The sequence below is a fragment of the Lissotriton vulgaris genome, chromosome 1_1 (genome assembly GCF_964263255.1).
Source record: "Lissotriton vulgaris chromosome 1_1, aLisVul1.2, whole genome shotgun sequence".
Classification (NCBI taxonomy): Eukaryota; Metazoa; Chordata; class Amphibia; order Caudata; family Salamandridae; genus Lissotriton; species Lissotriton vulgaris.
The window spans coordinates 262761111-262780837 of record NC_141685.1 but is presented as its reverse complement, the minus strand read 5'-3'; the positions used below and the strand labels follow the sequence as shown (position 1 = coordinate 262780837).

Genomic DNA, 19727 nt, shown 5'->3' with positions numbered 1-19727 from the left:
ACCTTACTAGGGCACAGTTTAATTTGGTATTCCGAGGATCAAAGCATGCCAGGACTGCTACTCTGCACGATCTAACCATGTTTATATTCCAGCGTTTCCTTAAGAGGGACCGTCTTTCATGTAGCAGGTTTGGACAGAGGCATAGGATGTGTATAATGTATTTTTTATGATTCCCACAAAGTCGACAGTGTTCGTAGCCGTGATCTCTTTTCCATTTCGGCAAGTGACACGACAAGTTGAGGACTCCCATTCTCAATTTTAAGCAGCTTAGTTTTGTTCGTTCATTGAATAATTAAGTTAGATACTGCTGTGGGATCAGCTGGTCGTAGGATTACAAGGTCATCCAGTCGTGACTTCTTTTTGCTAGCCGAGCCTTGTCTTCCACTGAAGAAAGTTTTTTGGCACTTATTTTTGCAAGCCGTTTAAATTAGTTTTGGCTTACTTGCAGGTTCCAAAGGTCATTCAGGCCTAGAGTTCTTAAACCTTTTTCCCAATAATCATGCCCTGCTCGCCATAGGTTCGTGTTGAGACAAGCCCATAGGTGTTGAGCTAGGCTGCCTTCCTTCGATAACCTCAATTTGTGACAGCACATTAGAAAACTCATGGCTCTGGCCAATAGTTGGTTGCAGATGCCCAGTTCAAGCCTGATTCGGGACGGTGATGTTCGAGTTGGTAGCTTAAACACTGTTCCATAGATTTTTGCGATGATTTTATCCAATTGGCCACTGTCTGATCCTTTTAGCACCTCGCTTCCGTAGGTTAATGTTGGGATAATTTTAGCCTGCGCGACCTGCATTGTTGGAGCAAATGTTGGGCCAAGTAGCTTCTTATGTATGTTACTGATTGCAAAAGTAAGTGCTGTACCCTTCTTTTTAGGTCGAGGACCTAAAGGCTGCGTTTGCGCAGTCTCCGGTCGGAGATTTAATGATTTGGAGTATGGGGGCTTAAACCCGCCTCTCTCCTCCATTGGCTGGCTTCCTAAACGGAGGCCACCCATTGGAGGAGACAGGCGTCACTCCAATAAAGAACCATCTCTTTCGGATTCGGGATCGTGTTTTTGGCGTTCTTTCCACCTGTGACGTCATCTGTCACCCAGAATGCCAAAACACGCCCCCGAATCCGAAATTGTTCGGAAGTTTGCGGCCGCCATTGTTGCCCGGAACAGCCTCGCTGCCACTGGAGGTAAGGTTTCTTCTGACCCTTCTCGTCCTCATCTTTTTCACTCATTCTCTCCCTCGCGCTGTGTTGCAGAGTGGATGTCATGTAATTTCACTTTGAAGTGACTTTTGACATAGTTGACTTTGTTGCCAATTTCTTTCTCATTGCGCTATGTAAAATGGTCTAACGCCAGTTTCTTCCTCTTTCCCCTCTAAATCTTACTGAAGAACGCCGGGTTGGCCAACAAAGTACAGAGCGCGTAAAACAATTTCGAGAACTACTTTCTACTCCCACCACGTCTGTGTATTGTTTTGTAGAAGCCGGCTGGACTCGTCACTACCGTTCAAGTTCCCAGCTCCCCCCCGCACCGCGCAGTTTACCTTTATCATGGCGGCGCGCTCACACCCCGCTCCTCTCTCTCCGGGCTACAGACAGTACCAGGAGCCCCCTCGCCATCCTGTAAGCAGCAGACAATCCACCCAAACACTGCAAAATCCCACCAGCACATGTGTCCCACAGGCGGCCTCGAAGCGCTCCAAAACTGAAACACGCAGTTCGCCGGCTCCAGGCTGGGGGCGAGCTGGGAGGCGGCAGCACGGCGTGAGTATGGACGGGCTCTCTCCTCCCCATGTGCGGCTATGCACTGAAGGCAGGCTCTTTCCTCCCTCCCTTACCGCAGGAGCCTCTCTGGAAGGAGGAGGAGGCCGGGGCAGCCCCGGCCCCCTCGCCTCCTCCCCACCCAGGCACTGAAGTGCACTAATTGCTCTGCAGAACAGTCTCCGTCAAACGGGTCCGTCACAAATCAGGCTGCCTGACAGCCTGTGCCCGCTGCTGTGACTTCTTTAAGTTGTTACCTGGCTCTCATTTTGTTTTTTTGAATTGATGGCTTCAGGTAAGTCTGCTTCCCGCTTCTTCCCAGGCAGCCTGCCTGCACAGGGTTTTGCATCAGCTGGGGCCACACGGAAGCAGGTAACCCGAGCCCTGCCTAAAACCAAGAAGGCAAGAAATATGCTGGCTTGTATGCACAGAATTCCTGCTGCTGATAAAAAGGTGCCGCGATGAACCACAGTTTAAACAAGCACTTGCAGGGCTAACTAAAGAGCACTTTGGGGGTGGTATTTGTTGTAAAGATGTGTGCAGCAGAACTTTACTTTTTATCGTACAGCATGGTTATTGGTCGTTGTGATCTTGCCTGCCTACATTCTTTTATAGAGAGCATTGCCGAAACTGTGATGCAGTGTGGTGCCTGTGATGATGCGCTATGTTTAAGCCAACTTAGTCTAAAGGGAGTGATGGAGTTGCTTGTTCTGTGGCTGCCAGCTGGCATTGGTGTTGCCTTGTATGTATGGAAGTGCCAGGGGAGCTCTATTGCATGTTCTGTTTGAGAAAGGCAAATTATCAGTGGAAAGATCCTGTGTAATACGTTTTATCAGGTACATGTAGCCTTTCTCATTTAACGCTGGATAGTGTTAAGATTTCCATATATTGCGTCAGTTGGAAATGGGTGTGTGGCATTTTGTGGGTGCAAGTGCAGCTGTGAGCACTGTGATAGCCACCTGTGTGGCATATCTGTACTGTATTTAATGTATGCAAGGTTGTCTAATATCGTCAGTTGAACGTTTGTGTATTATTTTCTTACGTTTGCTGTAGCAGTCGTCAGGGCATTGGTGACCAGGCTTGGTGTTTCTGAAATGCTTATAAACATCTATGCAGCGCCAAGATATCCAAGATGGGATGTGTATGTTTACAGCCAAAGACCGTAATTACAAAAGGCCCAGTAGGCCAGAAGGTAGCATCTGTAGCGTTTGTTTAACTTACGAAAAAGATGCTGCAAAACAAATTGCCGGTTTGCAAAATAGTAGTTGGGGCAGCAACCTATTTGACAAGAGCTAAGCATGTGATATTGCATTCTGCCGTACTTGCATGCAACAAAGAGCGAGCAAACAATTGGAAGTTGGCAACTATCACTTTACACAACCAGATTTTACCTAATCGCTTGAGGCTGAAAAGACTAATTTTGAGTTGGCCATTCTCATACTCTTGAAGGGTGTCAAAGGCAGATGATCTCCAGGTGGAGCATCTTTAGACCTGTCAATGCTCAAACCCTATCCAGATTGGCATTCGTCACATTTGAGGGGGAGAGCCAAAACACTTGGTAATTTTTATCTCAGTCGAAGGATGGATGCCCTCCTCTCTTCCCCCCCCTCTCTGCAACCCCAATACTTTAAATGCCAGAGACCCTCCCTTTTTCCTATTAACATAACATGGTATTCTACTACCCTCCTACAATTTCTTCCAACATAGTTTCATTTTTAGTTTTTACCACCCCATTACTCTCCATTTATTTCCCATCTTACCATTAGCAAAGGCCTTAGATCTGAATAATTGCAGCCAGATGGTTCTGCTACAGGTATCACAGAGAAATTCAGCATCACCTGCTAAAAGCTTCTGTCTTCAGTATTGACAGCACTGTTCTTGGTGACTGACCTTCTTGAATCCTTTTTCGTGAACCTCTCGCCTCATTGCTGAACCCTTTTACTATTCTCTCCAACCCTTCTATATCTTCTAGAAGGGCCCTTAGACAGAACGCTTGCACATCATGTTTTAGAATTTCTCTCAATAAAGGTAGTCAACGCTTTCATCTGTCACACCGTGATAGTTTAAAAAACGTCCAATTGGTGTTTGCTACATGCAGAGAACGTCCTCCAACTTCATGAGTTTCTCCCATCTGCTGTCTCGCCCTCCCTTTAAATCATCAGTTTTGTATTACTCCTTTTCTCCTAACCATTCTCACTGAAAGGAGCCAGATCCTCTCCCTGCACTAGAAAATAAATGCACGCTCCTAGGAGAGCCCACCAACAACATTGTGCTGCATGTTATACCTTCAGTATGGACAATGGTGCGTTAAACTGCCGTCATTTCTAAAGATGTCATGGATGTGATCTTTATAGAGTATGGAAACAAAAAGCAAAAGGACATGCCTTCACAATCATCCAGCAAAGCATTAAGTAGATGTAGAAGATTCCTATATGCTATAGTTATTTGACTTTGACTCTGGCTCGGTGTGGGTGGCTCTGTATGTGTGTGTGGGTGGCTTTGTGTGTGTGGCTCTGTGTGGGTGTAAATGCAATAGGTCATGCATTTGCGAGCGATTAAGCTATTGGCATTGTGAATGACAATGCCATTTATTTAACGATTAAGCTATTGGCAATGTAAATGACAATGCCATTTATTTATGATTAAAAAAAAGTTATGAGCAATGCCAATAGCTCTACCTTTAATAATGCTGAGACCATTGCATTGTAAATGCGTGTTTTGTTCTTCTAGATGGGTTTTGTATCTGCCGTTGTTATAAACAAGCATTGGAAATGCAATAGGGCTCGCATTAGGAAAGTTTGAGCTATTGGTCTTATAAATGAAATTTGTTTTATTTATGTGTTATTTTTAAAAATAGCTAAATGAATAGCTTTGTCATTTACAATGCCAATAGTTATAACTTTCGCAAATGTGACACCTATACCATTTGTAATGCAACATGTTTGGTATTTACGTGACTTAGATGTATTGATATTACAAATAACAATGGCTTTTAATTTTTTAAAATAAATTTTTTAAGTATTAATTATTTAATTTGTAATGGCAATAGCTTAAACTTTTGTAAATAAATTTTGTGAAGATTATGTTCAGTGTTTTTTATTGTGACGAAAATCCAATAACAGAAGTGAAATGTTTGTGATTTGTAATAAAGCGTGAAAGCTTGAAAACAGTTTGAAACATTGAAAGAACATATTTGAACCAGTGATGCTGTGGTTGCACCGAGTGATGCTGTGGTTGCACCGAGTGATGCTGTGGTTGCACCGAGTGATGCTGTGGTTGCACCGAGTGATGCTGTGGTTGCACCGAGTGATGCTGTGGTTGCACCGAGTGATGCTGTGGTTGCACCGAGTGATGCTGTGGTTGCACCGAGTGATGCTGTGGTTGCACCGAGTGATGCTGTGGTTGCACCGAGTGATGCTGTGGTTGCACCGAGTGATGCTGTGGTTGCACCGAGTGATGCTGTGGTTGCGCCGAGTGATGCTGTGGTTGCGCTGAGTGGTGTGTGCATCGGTGGAGCTTAGTGGGTGCATTGGTGGAGCTGTGTGGTAGGTGCATTGGTGGAGCTTAGTGGGTGCATTGGTGGAGCTGTGTGGAGGGTGCATCGGTGGAGCTGTGTGGAGGGTGCCTCGCGGAGTTGTGTGGTGGGTGCATTGGCGGAGTTGTGTGGTGGGTGCATCGGTGGAGCTGTGTGGTGGGTGCATCTGTGGAGCTGTGTGGTGGGTGCATCTGTGGAGCTGTGTGGAGGGTGCATCTGTGGAGCTGTGTGGAGGGTGCATCTGTGGAGCTGTGTGGAGGGTGCATCTGTGGAGCTGTGTGGAGGGTGCATCTGTGGAGCTGTGTGGAGGGTGCATCTGTGGAGCTGTGTGGAGGGTGCATCTGTGGAGCTGTGTGGAGGGTGCATCTGTGGAGCTGTGTGGAGGGTGCCTTGGTGGAGCTGTATGGTGGGTGCCTTGGTGGAGCTGTGTGGTGGGTGCATCTGTGGAGCTGTGTGGTGGGTTTCTCGGTGGAGCTGTGTGGTGGGTGCATCGGTGGAGCTGTGTCGGTGGAGCTGTGTGCATCGGTGGAGCTGTGTGGTGGGTGCATCGGTGGAGCTGTGTCGGTGGAGCTGTGTGGTGTGTTCATCGGTGGAGCTGGGTGGTGGGTGCATCGGTGGAGCTGGGTGGTGGGTGCATCGGTGGAGCTGTGTCGGTGGAGCTGTGTGGTGGCTGCATCGGTGGTGGAGCTGTGTGGAGGGTGCATCGGTGGAGCTGTGTGGAGGGTGCCTCGCGGAGTTGTGTGGTGGGTGCATTGGCGGAGTTGTGTGGTGGGTGCATCGGCGGAGCTGTGTGGTGGGTGCTTCGGTGGAGCTGTGTGGTGGGTGCATCTGTGGAGCTGTGTGGTGGGTGCATCTGTGGAGCTGTGTGGTGGGTGCATCTGTGGAGCTGTGTGGAGGGTGCATCTGTGGAGCTGTGTGGAGGGTGCATCTGTGGAGCTGTGTGGAGGGTGCATCTGTGGAGCTGTGTGGAGGGTGCCTTGGTGGAGCTGTATGGTGGGTGCCTTGGTGGAGCTGTGTGGTGGGTGCATCTGTGGAGCTGTGTGGTGGGTTTCTCGGTGGAGCTGTGTGGTGGGTGCATCGGTGGAGCTGTGTCGGTGGAGCTGTGTGCATCGGTGGAGCTGTGTGGTGGGTGCATCGGTGGAGCTGTGTCGGTGGAGCTGTGTGGTGTGTTCATCGGTGGAGCTGGGTGGTGGGTGCATCGGTGGAGCTGGGTGGTGGGTGCATCGGTGGAGCTGTGTCGGTGGAGCTGTGTGGTGGCTGCATCGGTGGAGCTGTGTGGTGGGTGCATCAGTGGAGCTGTGTGGTGGGTGCATCAGTGGAGCTGTGTGGTGGGTGCATCAGTGGAGCTGTGTGGTGGGTGCATCAGTGGAGCTTTGTGGTGGGTGCATTAGTGGAGCTGTGTCGGTGGAGCTGTGTGGTGGGTGCATTGGTGGAGCTGGGTGGTGGGTGCATCGGTGGAGCTGTCGGTGGAGCTGTGAGGTGGCTGCATCGATGGAGCTGGGTGCATCGGTGGAGCTGGGTGGTGGGTGCATCGGTGGAGCTGGGTGGTGGGTGCATCGGTGGAGCTGTGTGGTGGCTGCATCGGTGAAGCTGTGTGGTGGCTGCATCGGTGGAGCTGTGTGGTGGCTGCATCGGTGGAGCTGTGTTGGTGGAGCGTGAAAGCTTGAAAACAGTTTGAAACATTGAAAGAACATATGTGAACCAGTGATGCTGTGGTTGCACTGAGTGATGCTGTGGTTGCGCTGAGTGATGCTGTGGTGGTGCTGAGTGATGCTGTGGTTGCGCTGAGTGATGCTGTGGTTGCGCTGAGTGGTGTGTGCATCGGTGGAGCTTAGTGGGTGCATTGGTGGAGCTGTGTGGTGGGTGCATTGGTGGAGCTTAGTTGGAGCATCGGTGGAGCTGTGTGGTGGGTGCATCGGTGGAGCTGTGTGGAGGTTGCCTCGGCGGAGTTGTGTGGTGGGTGCGTCGGCAGAGCTGTGTGGTGGGTGCATCGGTGGAGCTGCGTGATGGGTGCATCGTGGAGCTGTGTGGTGGGTGCATCTGTGGAGCTGTGTGGTGGGTGCATCTGTGGAGCTGTGTGGTGGGTGCCTCGGTGAAGCTGTGTGGTGGGTGCATCTGTGGAGCTGTGAGGTGGGTTTCTCGGTGGAGCTGTGTGGTGGGTGCATCGGTGGAGCTGTGTCGGTGGAGCTGTGTGGTGTGTGCATCGGTGGAGCTGTGTGGTGGGTGCATCGGTGGAGCTGTGTCGGTGGAGCTGTGTGGTGGGTGCATTGGTGGAGCTGTGTCGTTGGCGCTGTGTGGTGTGTGCATCGGTGGAGCTGGGTGGTGGCTGCATCGGTGGAGCTGTGTTGTGGCTGCATCGGTGGAGCTGTGTTGTGGCTGCATCGGTGGAGCTGTGTGGTGGGTGCATCGGTGGAGCTGTGTGGTGGGTGCATCGGTGGAGCTGTGTGGTCGGTGCATCTGTGGAGCTGTGTGGTCGGTGCATCTGTGGAGCTGTGTGGTGGGTGCATCGATGGAGGTGTGTGGTGGGGGCATGGTAGAGCTGTGTGGTGGGTGCATCGGTGGAGCTGTGTGGTGGATGCATCGGTGGAGCTGGGTGGTGGGTGCATCGGTGGAGCTGGGTGGTGGGTGCATCGGTGGAGCTGTGTCGGTGGAGCTGTGTGGGGGTTCATCGGTGGAGCTGTGTGGTGGGTGCCTCTGCGGAGTTGTGTGGTGGGTGCATCGGCGGAGCTGTGTGGTGGGTGCATCGGCGGAGCTGTGTGGTGGGTGCATTGGTGGAGCTGGGTGGTGGGTGCATCGGTGGAGCTGTGTCGGTGGAGCTGTGTGTGTGGTGGGTGCATCAGTGGAGCTGTGTGGTCGGTGCATCTGTGGAGCTGTGTGGTGGGGGCATGGTAGAGCTGTGTGGTGGATGCATCGGTGGAGCTGGGTGGTGGGTGCATCGGTGGAGCTGGGTGGTGGGTGCATCGGTGGAGCTGGGTGGTGGGTGCATCGGTGGAGCTGTGTCGGTGGAGCTGTGTGGTGGCTTCATCGGTGGGGCTGTGTGGTGGGTGCCTCTGCGGAGTTGTGTGGTGGGTGCATCGGCGGAGCTGTGTGGTGGGTGCATCGGTGGAGCTGTGTGGTGGGTCCATCGGTGGAGCTGTGTGGTGGGTGCCTCTGTGGAGCTGTGTGGTGGGTGCCTCTGTGGAGCTGTGTGGTGGGTGCATCGGTGGAGCTGTGTGGTGGGTGCCTCGGTGGAGCTGTGGGGTGGGTGCCTCGGTGGAGCTGTGGGGTGGGTGCCTCGGTGGTGGTGGGTGCATCTGTGGAGCTGTGTGGTGGGTGCATCGGTAGGGCTGTGTGGTGGGTGCCTCAGTGGAGCTGTGTGGTGGGTGCCTCAGTTAAGCTGTGTGGTGGGTGCATCAGTGGAGCTGTGTCGGGGGAGCTGTGTGTGTGGTGGGTGCATCAGTGGAGCTGTGTGGTCGGTGCATCTGTGGAGCTGTGTGGTGGGTGCATCGGTGGAGGTGTGTGGTGGGGGCATGGTAGAGCTGTGTGGTGGGTGCATCGGTGGAGCTGTGTGGTGGATGCATCGGTGGAGCTGGGTGGTGGGTGCATCGGTGGAGCTGTGTCGGTGGAGCTGTGTGGGGGTTCATCGGTGGAGCTGTGTGGTGGGTGCCTCTGCGGAGTTGTGTGGTGGGTGCATCGGCGGAGCTGTGTGGTGGGTGCATCAGTGGAGCTGTGTGGTCGGTGCATCGGTGGAGCTGTGTGGTGGGTGCATTGGTGGAGCTGTGTGGTGGGTGCATTGGTGGAGCTGGGTGGTGGGTGCATCGGTGGAGCTGTGTCGGTGGAGCTGTGTGTGTGGTGGGTGCATCAGTGGAGCTGTGTGGTCGGTGCATCTGTGGAGCTGTGTGGTGGGGGCATGGTAGAGCTGTGTGGTGGGGGCATGGTAGAGCTGTGTGGTGGATGCATCGGTGGAGCTGGGTGGTGGGTGCATCGGTGGAGCTGGGTGGTGGGTGCATCGGTGGAGCTGGGTGGTGGGTGCATCGGTGGAGCTGGGTGGTGGGTGCATCGGTGGAGCTGTGTCGGTGGAGCTGTGTGGTGGCTTCATCGGTGGGGCTGTGTGGTGGGTGCCTCTGCGGAGTTGTGTGGTGGGTGCATCGGCGGAGCTGTGTGGTGGGTGCATCGGCGGAGCTGTGTGGTGGGTGCATCGGTGGAGCTGTGTGGTGGGTGCATCGGTGGAGCTGTGTGGTGGGTGCATCGGTGGAGCTGTGTGGTGGGTGCATCGGTGGAGCTGTGTGGTGGGTGCATCGGTGGAGCTGTGTGGTGGGTGCATCGGTGGAGCTGTGTGGTGGGTGCCTCTGTGGAGCTGTGTGGTGGGTGCATCGGTGGAGCTGTGTGGTGGGTGCATCGGTGGAGCTGTGTGGTGGGTGCCTCGGTGGTGGTGGGTGCATCTGTGGAGCTGTGTGGTGGGTGCATTGGTGGAGCTGTGTCGGTGGAGCTGTGTGGTGGCTGCATCGGTGGAGCTGTGTGGTGGCTGCATCGGTGGAGCTGTGTGGTGGGTGTATCGGTGGAGCTGTGTGGTGGGTGCATCGGTGGAGCTGTGTGGTGGGTGCATCGGTGGAGCTGTGTGGTGGGTGCATCGGTGGAGCTGTGTGGTGGGTGCATCAGTGGAGCTGTGTAGTGTAGCTGTGTGGTGGATGCATCGGTGGAGCTGTGTGGTGGCTGTGCGAGTGAAAACTGAAATGTTGCTTCTCTTGTGAACTGGCTTTAATTTCCATCATTGTTCTACGTGTTAAAACTTGAGGCATAATTAAATCAGTTGTGCTAATGTCCGATCCCGGAAACTGCATTGTGCACACTTCTAATTTCAGGGCCTCAAGTAGCAGTCACTGTGTTTTATTTGGGAACAACTCGTCTCTGGTGATTGTGCTCTAGGAAGATAATGCCGAGGTGCGAACGGAGATGTCTGGAGTGAATGGGACGAGGGGCTGTTTTTTTTTCTTCTTCAATTTGCATCACGGGACCTGTGTATTAATGTCAACCTTTTTGTTGACTCGCGAATGAGGTTGATTTCATCACATACATTCAATGAGGACTAAACCTCTTTAGGAAGGTGTTGCAAGTTTTTGCCTGGAGCCGTGCAAATGGTGGCCATAAAGTCTCCATGGTTAGATCGATATATTTTTGCTATGTCGTTTCTTCGTGTCCATGGTTGCCTGTTTGAATGTAGGCCCAGGCTGCAGAGCCTATAGGCTGCATTTCTGCCTGTGTAAATCGACTCTCCCTGTTATCAGATAATAGTTCCATAATAAAAGTAAAAACATTTTTAGACCATGCATAAAGTAAGTTTAGAAGATTTTAACTATATTTCTATTGCATATGTATGAATTTATATTAAGAATATTTTGACCATATTTCTCTTACATATTTATAATCATGAAAAGATGTTTTATTTTAATCTGTGGGATTAATACAATCAAATTGAATTGATTGCGGCCACAAAGTTAGTCTAAAACACAGACTACATTAGGCTCCCACAAAGAAATCGTGACTGTTGGTGAGGTGCACTAACAGCCAGCCTCATAAATAAAGAATCAACGTGCCCAATCTTGTAGACAATCCACAAAAAAGCCGTCACAGTTTCCACAAAACTCCTAGGAGTGGAAAAAAACGGCTGCACAAATAAAATAACTAATGTTTATTGGAGCTCACTTAGTCAGCCTGAGATTTAAATAAAAACTTTGTGAAGACCACAGGGCCATCACAAGAAACAAAGGCACAAGAAGCTCTAAGCTTTGCGGAAGCCCATATAGCCAACCCAAGGTAAAACGGGCAAGCCAAAGACCCAAAAGAAACCAGGGAGCCCACTTAGCTCTACCAACATACACCAGAGAGCCATCCCTCTTTTCAATGGTACCTTGGACGTCAGGTCTCGATGGAAGATTCCTTTGGAGTGCAGGTAGGTGAGTCCCAGAGCGATGTCATAGGCCAGGTTCACCCGAACTGCCCATGGCAAATGCTGATCACTATCCAATAGTTGCTCCAGGTTTCCACCATTGATGTACTGAAATGAAAAAATACTGTTAATTCAAAAATACACAGACTTAATGGCAGATCCAAGTAAAACCAGGAACTTAAAAAAACGGTGGCAGCAGCACTTGGTACATATTCCCACATGCAGTGAGACACAGCTTTTCTAATGCCTAGATATCCGTTCTACAAACATTTTCATTTAGTTATTAGTTTATGGAAACAAAACGAACATGCTTATAGCTGTCCAATATAAAAGGTATGTACACTGTAATATAAAATTACATTTATTTATTTTATTTAAAAGGTTTTATAGAGCGCGAACAAGATCCTTGCGGATATCAGAGCGCTTTACATTAAGCAATGCTAATTCTACAACCAAATAAATGCAGGTAAATCAGTTATACATAATATTCTTGCGGATAACTAAGCGCTTTACATTAAGCAATGCTAAACCTAAAGACAAAAAATGTTGCAGGTAAATCAGTTATACATAACATCTCGTGCCAAAAGGTAAAATAACAGGAACATACGATTGAATCAAGACACAGTCCAATAGGGTGACTAGGATGTTTCGATGGACCCATATCTTCATAATGATTACTGGTAAGGGTGTAGTTGATCTCAGGACTTATTTAGTCTAGGGTCAGGTAAATTTTGCCATGAGAATCGCTTTTACTTCCTTTTTAAAAGATGCGGTAGAGGGATTCAGTGTGGTTTCTGGGGGAAGAGTATTCCATATCCTGGGCGCCATCTCCGAGAAGGATTGTTTGTATGTTTTTTTCTTGTTGAACCTTTGAGGTTTCAGTAGTAGATTTTCAGCACTCCTTGAGGATCTTACGCCTAGAGGGATCGATAGTTTCTGTGTGCGCGGTAGCTGGTTGCATTTGGATGTAAGGCCTTATGCGTCATGCACACTATTTGCACTTTGCTCTAAATTAGTCACCTGTGACATAACTCATCAAGTGTTAATTTGTGAATAAGGTTAGTGTGATCATAAAGTCAGATATCACTTGCACAACAACTGCCCGTTCACAATGACATCATAATACAAATATTACTCAGATGGGATGCACGGTACACCGTGGTGAAATGTAGGGGAGAAACAGTGTTGTGCTTGCAGTGAGGTCTATGAGACAATTAATTGACAAACTGCAGGTAATGTGTTCTAAAATAACGTGGGAACTTTTCAGAATGTGCAGATGACCACTCTACAGAACAGGGAGGCGGCGAGGAATCGGTCACCAAAATGAGCTATCAAAGGTAAGTAGCATGTTTTGATAGATACGTCAAATAATTCCTTCTAACCGCAGGTTACTTCTGATTAGAAGAGATAACCAGGCACTGCCTCCCGCAAAAATGGAAGGTCTGAGGAGTGGAGTCAAAATAAACTTTCTGCAGGACCGAGGCACAAAATTGCCCTCTATGCAGATCTAAGTGCCAAGGAAGTATGCTTGGTGGACGTGTGCAGAGAAGCCAACTATACAGATATCCAAGAGGGAGAGCTCCCTGCTAATGTGGCTGTGGTGCCTTAGCCTGAGACTAATGGGCCCATAGGCCTTCGGGAGGCTCCTTTTTTTGGCTAGAGAAATAACACATTTTTAAAGCATGGGATTGTCCATCTCAAAGGGTCTTTTTCTGTGCTGCCTAAGTTTTCTGGGAGCTGGCAAACTCCATGAAGAGCTGATCAGCACCACGACTTTAATTCAATTACTTAGTGTAGAAGTTTAAAGCCCACTTGAGATTAAGCCGATTAAGCTGCCCTCCTTTCAAGGGGTGTGTGAGGAGTAGAGTAATACAAAAAACAATGCCACTTTAGGGCGAAAGGTGACCCAGACCCTCAGCACCAATTTGACAGGAAAGAAGAAGGCGCATGGAAGTTGTACTAACCGTGCCTCTAGATCACTTAGATGGCGCATGGAAGTGAGAGCAGTAAGAACAGGCATTGGCAAAGCCAATAGGTTTCACCTAAGAGAGAACTAATGGCTTTGCCAATGTCTTTTAGCCATGTTGCACAGCAGCGCACAGTGGCCAGCATGGCTTTGAGTGGTGTAGTGTGAAGTAGCGTAGAATGCAGTGGCGTAGGGTGGCATATGGTCCAGTTGCGCAGGGTAGCATAATTGCAGTGGGATAGAGTTTAGGAAAAGAGTAGAGCAATGTACAGTGCCACTAAGTGGAGTGACAGGATGTGCAGTGCAGTGGTGTAGAGTGGCATAGAGTGCAGTGGTGTAGAGTGGCGTAGAGTGCAGTGGTGTAGAGTAGTGTAGAGTGGCGTAGAGTGCAGTGGTGTAGAGTGGTGTAGAGTGGCGTAGAGTGCAGTGGTGTAGAGTGGCGTAGAGTGCAGTGGTGTAGAGTGGTGCAGAGAAGAGTAGAGCTGCATACAGAATGGTGTAGAGTGCAATGGTGCAGAGTAATGTGCAGTGACAATAGAGTGGTGCAGAGTAGAGTGCAGTGGCGAAGTAGTAAGCAGTGTGCAGTGATGCAGAGAACAGTGCAGCGGTACAGAGGGCAGTGGCATAAGGTGCAGAGGCATAGAGTGATGCAAAGTAGAGTGGTAGAGTAGAGTGATGCAGAGTGGAATGATGCAGAATAGAGTGCAGTAGAGTGCAGTGGCGCAAGATACCGAGGCATAGAGTGGTGCAGAGTGGATTAGAGTCGTAGAGTGCAGTGGCACGAAGTGCAATAGAGTATAGTAGCACAGAGTAGTATGCAGTGGCGTAGAGAACAATGCAATGGGATAGAAGTCAATGGCAGAGTGCAGGGTAGGGGGCGGAAAGGAAATAAGGCAACATGAAATAGGGACGGGTTGGAGGGAATAGAATGTACATGGACGAGGATATGGGAGATGGACTAAACACAAGCACTCATATGGAATACTTGAGCACAAAGAAAAAAGCAGCTCCATAAACAGGGGCAGTGTATGGACAAAAGTACTTGGCCCATCCTCCAGGGGAGGACCAAATACAATAATAGGCCATGGCACCCGCATACTGTGACAAACTGGGATGAAAGCAGGAGAGCAACCCTGAAGTTAATATTTAAGCTATGGGCAGGCTGCAAGTCCACTGTATGTAAACCGGTCCCACTGAGACCGGGCATGTGCTGTCTAGGCAAAACCTAAAAACTGTCTGGATTGCCAGGAGCCACGAAGGATAGCTGTGTATGGCCTCAAACAGCATGCAGATGAGAAATGCAAGGACCAAATGAAGTTATCCATCGAGGCATGATGAAGGTTTTTGGGGAAGCCTAAACATCAAGCTTTTCAAAAAACACACCAAAAGGAAGGCTGGTCTGGAAAAAACATAAAAAAGTGAACATGCATGCTTAACTGTACCAATGCAGGGATAGACAAATTAAACAATAACATCTGATAACCAGCAAGGGTTCAAGATAGTTATCTCAACACCATGCCACAAACTTCTCCAGGTTCGTCAAATAAATGGATTATGTCAAGAGACATTTGGCTGCGATGATCACAGCTACCACTACAGATGGAAAATCAAAACTCTTGGCTGTGGATGTTCAATCTCCAGGACCCTTCCTCATTACTGCAAAGGGATGTTTTTGCGAAGGGGTACATGGATTGAAGGTCAGATTCTCAGACAAAATAGATCTCGACTTTTTTTCAGAACACGAGGAAGGAGAGAACGGTATGAATATGTACAGCAGGCCTGTGATCCTTTGCAGGCTGAATGAGTCTTCTAATTACCTTTCTGGTAGAAACTCCAGCCTGCAGTAGTCTTGACAGTGCACAATCTCAGTAATAGGGAAATGCTCCAGACATGGCGAGGATGTCTTGAGCCACCCAAGGATGAAGACATTTGCTCATGCTTGCTCAGTTCATCTGCTCCAAGATTCAGAGCCCCCCTCAGATGGTAAGTGTGGAGTCTTCTCAATGGTAGAATGTAAGGCTTGTTGCTGGGATGGAATGTTGCTCTTTGAAGAAAGAGTAGTTGATGCTGTATAGCTGGAAGAGTAAGCTGGAGGTACCTGTACCTGCATAATACCAATAAAGACAACCAACTTTGCTTCTGTGTTGGAGTGGATCTTTACAATGGCGACGAGTAACCCAGTCTGCGCAGGGGGCAGACATCAAGTACCTCCACCCCTGGATGAATTATCAAGATAGCAAGTTCCTGGTATGTACTTTGTATTCTACAAGAATCTAGTGTTTCTACATTTCTCCATTTTGTTCTACTATCTGTTCTACTATTAAGTTTGCTACTTCAGCAACTTCTGACTCTGATTTCCCTACACTGCCTTCATTGCCATGCTGTTCTGTACTTTAAGCTTCGATGACAATCACGGAGTGCTGTTGCCTTTCTGCATAGTATATTGCCATTTACTCTCATTGAAATCTGTCACAGCACAGCGTTACCATCGACTTCTAACTCGCGCTGCTTTACACTTCCTTCGTACCGTGCTATACTACTCTTGGCTTCTGTGACAATCATGGAGTGCTGTTGCGCTTTCATTACATCGTGAATTGCTGCATTGTGTTGTGCCAAGTGAAAGCCTAAACAAAAAAGAAAAAGTACAGTACCATTGGGAAATGGCACGCGGGAACTCGCCTGCGGGTGCCAGGCATGCGGGAACTCGCTTGCGGGTGCCCAGCACACGAAGACCTGCTCACCACCGGCATCTTCCAAATCGCACTTAACATTCTCAGCTGACATGCAAGACGCAGGACACACGTAATACAACAATGTAGCGGCCATTTTGGGAAGTTAGGATAGTTTTCTGCAAATAAAGTGCCCAAATTCCCCTAGAAATCAACACATGACACACAGCGGCCATTTTAAGAGGTTGGGAAAACCTCAAACGAGTGATTTTACTTTCGACAAACTATTTGCTCATGTCAGACATCGGATTTTCATCCTTCCAAGCAACAGATTAATTTCCAAACACCTCCAGTGAAACAACAAGTTTCAAGGTTCTAACATTAATTTATTATTTTAATTTCTTACTTTACTTAACATTTTTTTTTTGGTGGTCTTTACCAACAGTTATTTTTGTTGCGGATAAAACGTTTTTATTCCTGGTTGTTTTTCATCATATATTGCTTCTTATGGCTGATCAAGGGTTGGCGCTCCTCCTTCCTTTCTCCCTACTCCGGGTGAGCCTTCCATTCCTTGGAAGGAGTGGATAAAGCGTTTAAATTATATATTAGCACCGGTGCAGATAAATGTGGTCTTGTACGCAAGCAAGATATCTTGCTCCGCCATTTGGGTGTTGAGGGGCGTCGCCTGTATGAGAATCTTCCGGAAATTTGTCTAGGAATGGGAGATGGACAACCAAGTAATGTTCATGGCATGAGCATGCACATGTTAGAGTTGAGGTTTGTCACCAAGGTTAATGTTGAGCTAGAAAGGTATACATTTTTTTGTCGTGCACAAAAACCAGATGAAGATCTCGCAACTTATGTTGCCGCACTTAGGGGACTTTCTTCAACTTGTCGTTTTGAAGGATTAGGAGATTCACTTTTACGTGATCAGATTGTGAAATGTACAAATAACAAGAGAGTGCGCAAGAAGTTACTCATTAAAGAAAGCACTGATAAATTAGAAAAACCTCACTGCACCATGAGCTTGGATATGAACAACTTGAGAATGCTAGTTGATTCTGAAAGTTTGCACTCATTGCTATCTAAAGAGATGTATTTTAAGGTATACGGTGACATGAGTAATATAAAGTCTTGGGACATGCCTGACATTAAAGCTGTAGGATATGGTGGTAAATCCATTGACATTTTAGGCCTTAAATGGATGGTAATAAGCTTTGCAGGATAAAAAAGTCTATGATCAAGTGCATCTAACAAAACAAGGCTCAAACTTATTAGACTGGCGTCATCAAAAAGACCTCGGGATTATGCTGAACCCGAATGCTAGTGAACCGGTTAAATCCACTGCTGTTCATAATATTGATGATTACGAAGCAAGTGTGATGGTGAAATTTTCCAAAATTTTCTCCGATTGGGAAAACTTGTGAATTTCTCATAAAATTATCCTGAAGAAGAATGCACTGCCTGTTTTTCATAAGGTAAAGAATGTGCCCCACTTAATGAGAGATAGTCTTCAAGATGAACTAAACTAATTATTGTAGCAAGGGATTATTGAACCTATTGAGGCATCAGAATGGTTGGCACCCATTGTGGTCGCACCCAAGGATGGACACAAAATTTGTTTGTTTGTTGACTTACTCATTTGAATAGGAATATATGGGTAGACAGACAACCTCTGCCTAACATTTCTGAAATGCTGACTGCCATTGGTGGAGGAGAGATCTTCAGTGCGATTGATATGTCTGCAGCCTATCACCAAATTGATCTTAGTGAGAAATCAAGACACCTTACCTCATTTGTAACACCGCTACGTGCATTTCGTTACCGCAGAATGTTACTTGGTTTTGCATCTGCCTCAGCGGCATTTCAAAGGGTTATGCAACAGATATTTGCCGTAATGAAAAATGTTCTGTGTTTCCAGGATGATGTGCTGATTGTAGGAAAGGATAGTAAACATCCTGATGAAGTAATGAATGAAGTCTTGGAGCGTAACTATAGAGAGTCATGGGTGGGCTATAAAAGAAAAATGTCAATTGAAGAATTGTTTGACCTATTTAGGTTTATAAGAATTATAAGAATTGTGTGACCTATTTAGGAATTGTAAGAATTGTGTGACCTATTTAGGCATAAGATACCGAGGCAGGGATTAAACCAAAAAAGAGTATTGTTTCTGCTATGAATTATACTCCTCCAACTCTTAATAAGGAACAGCTAAATCCTGCCTAGGACTGGCAGAATACTGTTCTAAATGTGTGAATGGATTTACAGAGATAGTGGAACCGTTATGGTTACTAATGAAGAATTGTGATGCATTTGAATGGGACAGCATCTGTGCTAGGACGTTCAAAAGTGTGAAAAGTTGTATCCTCCATGCACCCACTCTCGGACATTTCAATGTTAATGCTAGAACGTTTAGCACTACTGACACTAGTGCCATGGGTATTGGGGATATTTTGTCCCAAATATATGATGGAGTGGAAAGGATTATTTGATCCGCATCCAAAAGGCTCCAAGTAGCAGAAGTGTCATATTCTGTGATCGAGAAAGAGGCTCTGACATGCTGTTGCGGCATTAAGCATTTTCGATATTTGGGGCTTGCCTTTTAAGGTCCGCACTGACCACAAACCTCTGGTGCATTTGTTTAAAGGGGGTAGAGGCATGGAAGGAAATGTAACCCCCAGGATTTCCAGGTGGATATTATCAGTGCTTGAGTATAACTTTGAAGTGGAGTACATGAGGGGTTTGAAAAATGTGTTGACTGATTATTTATCTAGGAGGCTGGTGGATGTTATGGAGGAAGATTTGGAAGATGGAGTGGATGTAATCAGATGTAATGAAGAACACGATTTTAATAAGGAGGAGTGGGACACTTCCATGTTGAATGATGAGGTATTGCAGCAAGTCAGGATTTGTGTGTCAGGAGGATGGAGAGAGTCATTGCCAAGATATCAGTTTCAGAAGCTATTGCCATATTGAGAATGAATTGAGCGTAAGTGAAGGAAAGTTGTGGAGAAGGAACAAATTTGTGCCACTGGTTAGTCTCAGAAGTAAGATAATAAGCATAGCTCATGAGGGACATTTGGGCAGAAACAGGACTAAGAGGAGTGTCTGCCAGTCATTTTGGTGGCCGGGTATGGAAAGGATGTGGAGGTTAGGTTGTTAAGGAGTGATATGCGTGCGCTGGGAGTGATAAAAAAAAAAAAAGGATTGTAAGACAACCTCCTCTTGCATGTGAGGAATTTCTCAAGCGTCCATGGGAAAGGGTGGCAATCTTTTCTTGGTCCCATTTCCAAACTTGGTTCGTGTAGTAAGGTTTTGATGGTTCTTGTGGTCTACCACTCTAAATGGCTTGTTGTTGAAAATACTGAATGCATTGAAACTGGAAAAGTAATCTGGTTCATGGAGAGAGTATTCATGAATGAAGGAGTTCAACTAGTCTCAAAAAGAATGAAAGAATCTCTCTGTAAATTGGGAGTTAATCATGAGGGTTGCCATGTTCAGGCCTCAGGCTAATGGTTTGGTTGAAAGAATTAACCGCCTGATAAATCGTGGTCTGAGGAACTTAAGAAATCGTCGTATAGAGTGATGCCACATTCGGTAGCTGGAGTATCTCCATTCATCTCTTAAGGGGCCAAAACCTGGTGTAAAAGTCAGCCCTGGATGGCTTAAAAACAAGGAGTGGGTGTGGGTTAATCGTTCTGCGGTGGAGGATGATGTGGTGAAACAGCAAAAGGCTGCTGCAAACTATTACAATACTAAAAAAAGGAGTCAAGATTCCCGACATAAAAGAGGGAGATTAAGTTTTTGTAAGGGGAGGGGGAATTGTCATCAAAAGGTGAGAGCAAATTTACACAACCTATACAAGTTAAAACGCTG

The 19727-nt window shown here is 47.7% G+C and overlaps 1 protein-coding gene across 2 annotated transcripts in view; it reads right to left on the bottom strand.

Moving 5' to 3' along the window:
• TESK2 (testis associated actin remodelling kinase 2) overlaps positions 1-19727 on the bottom strand; it is a 610614-nt gene that overhangs the window by 206572 nt on the left and 384315 nt on the right. For both annotated transcript variants that reach the window (XM_086952281.1, XM_086952282.1), the window contains one exon: positions 11178-11324. In XM_086952281.1, the coding sequence (XP_086808407.1) occupies positions 11178-11324 (147 nt within the window). The remainder of the gene's footprint in view (positions 1-11177; positions 11325-19727) is intronic.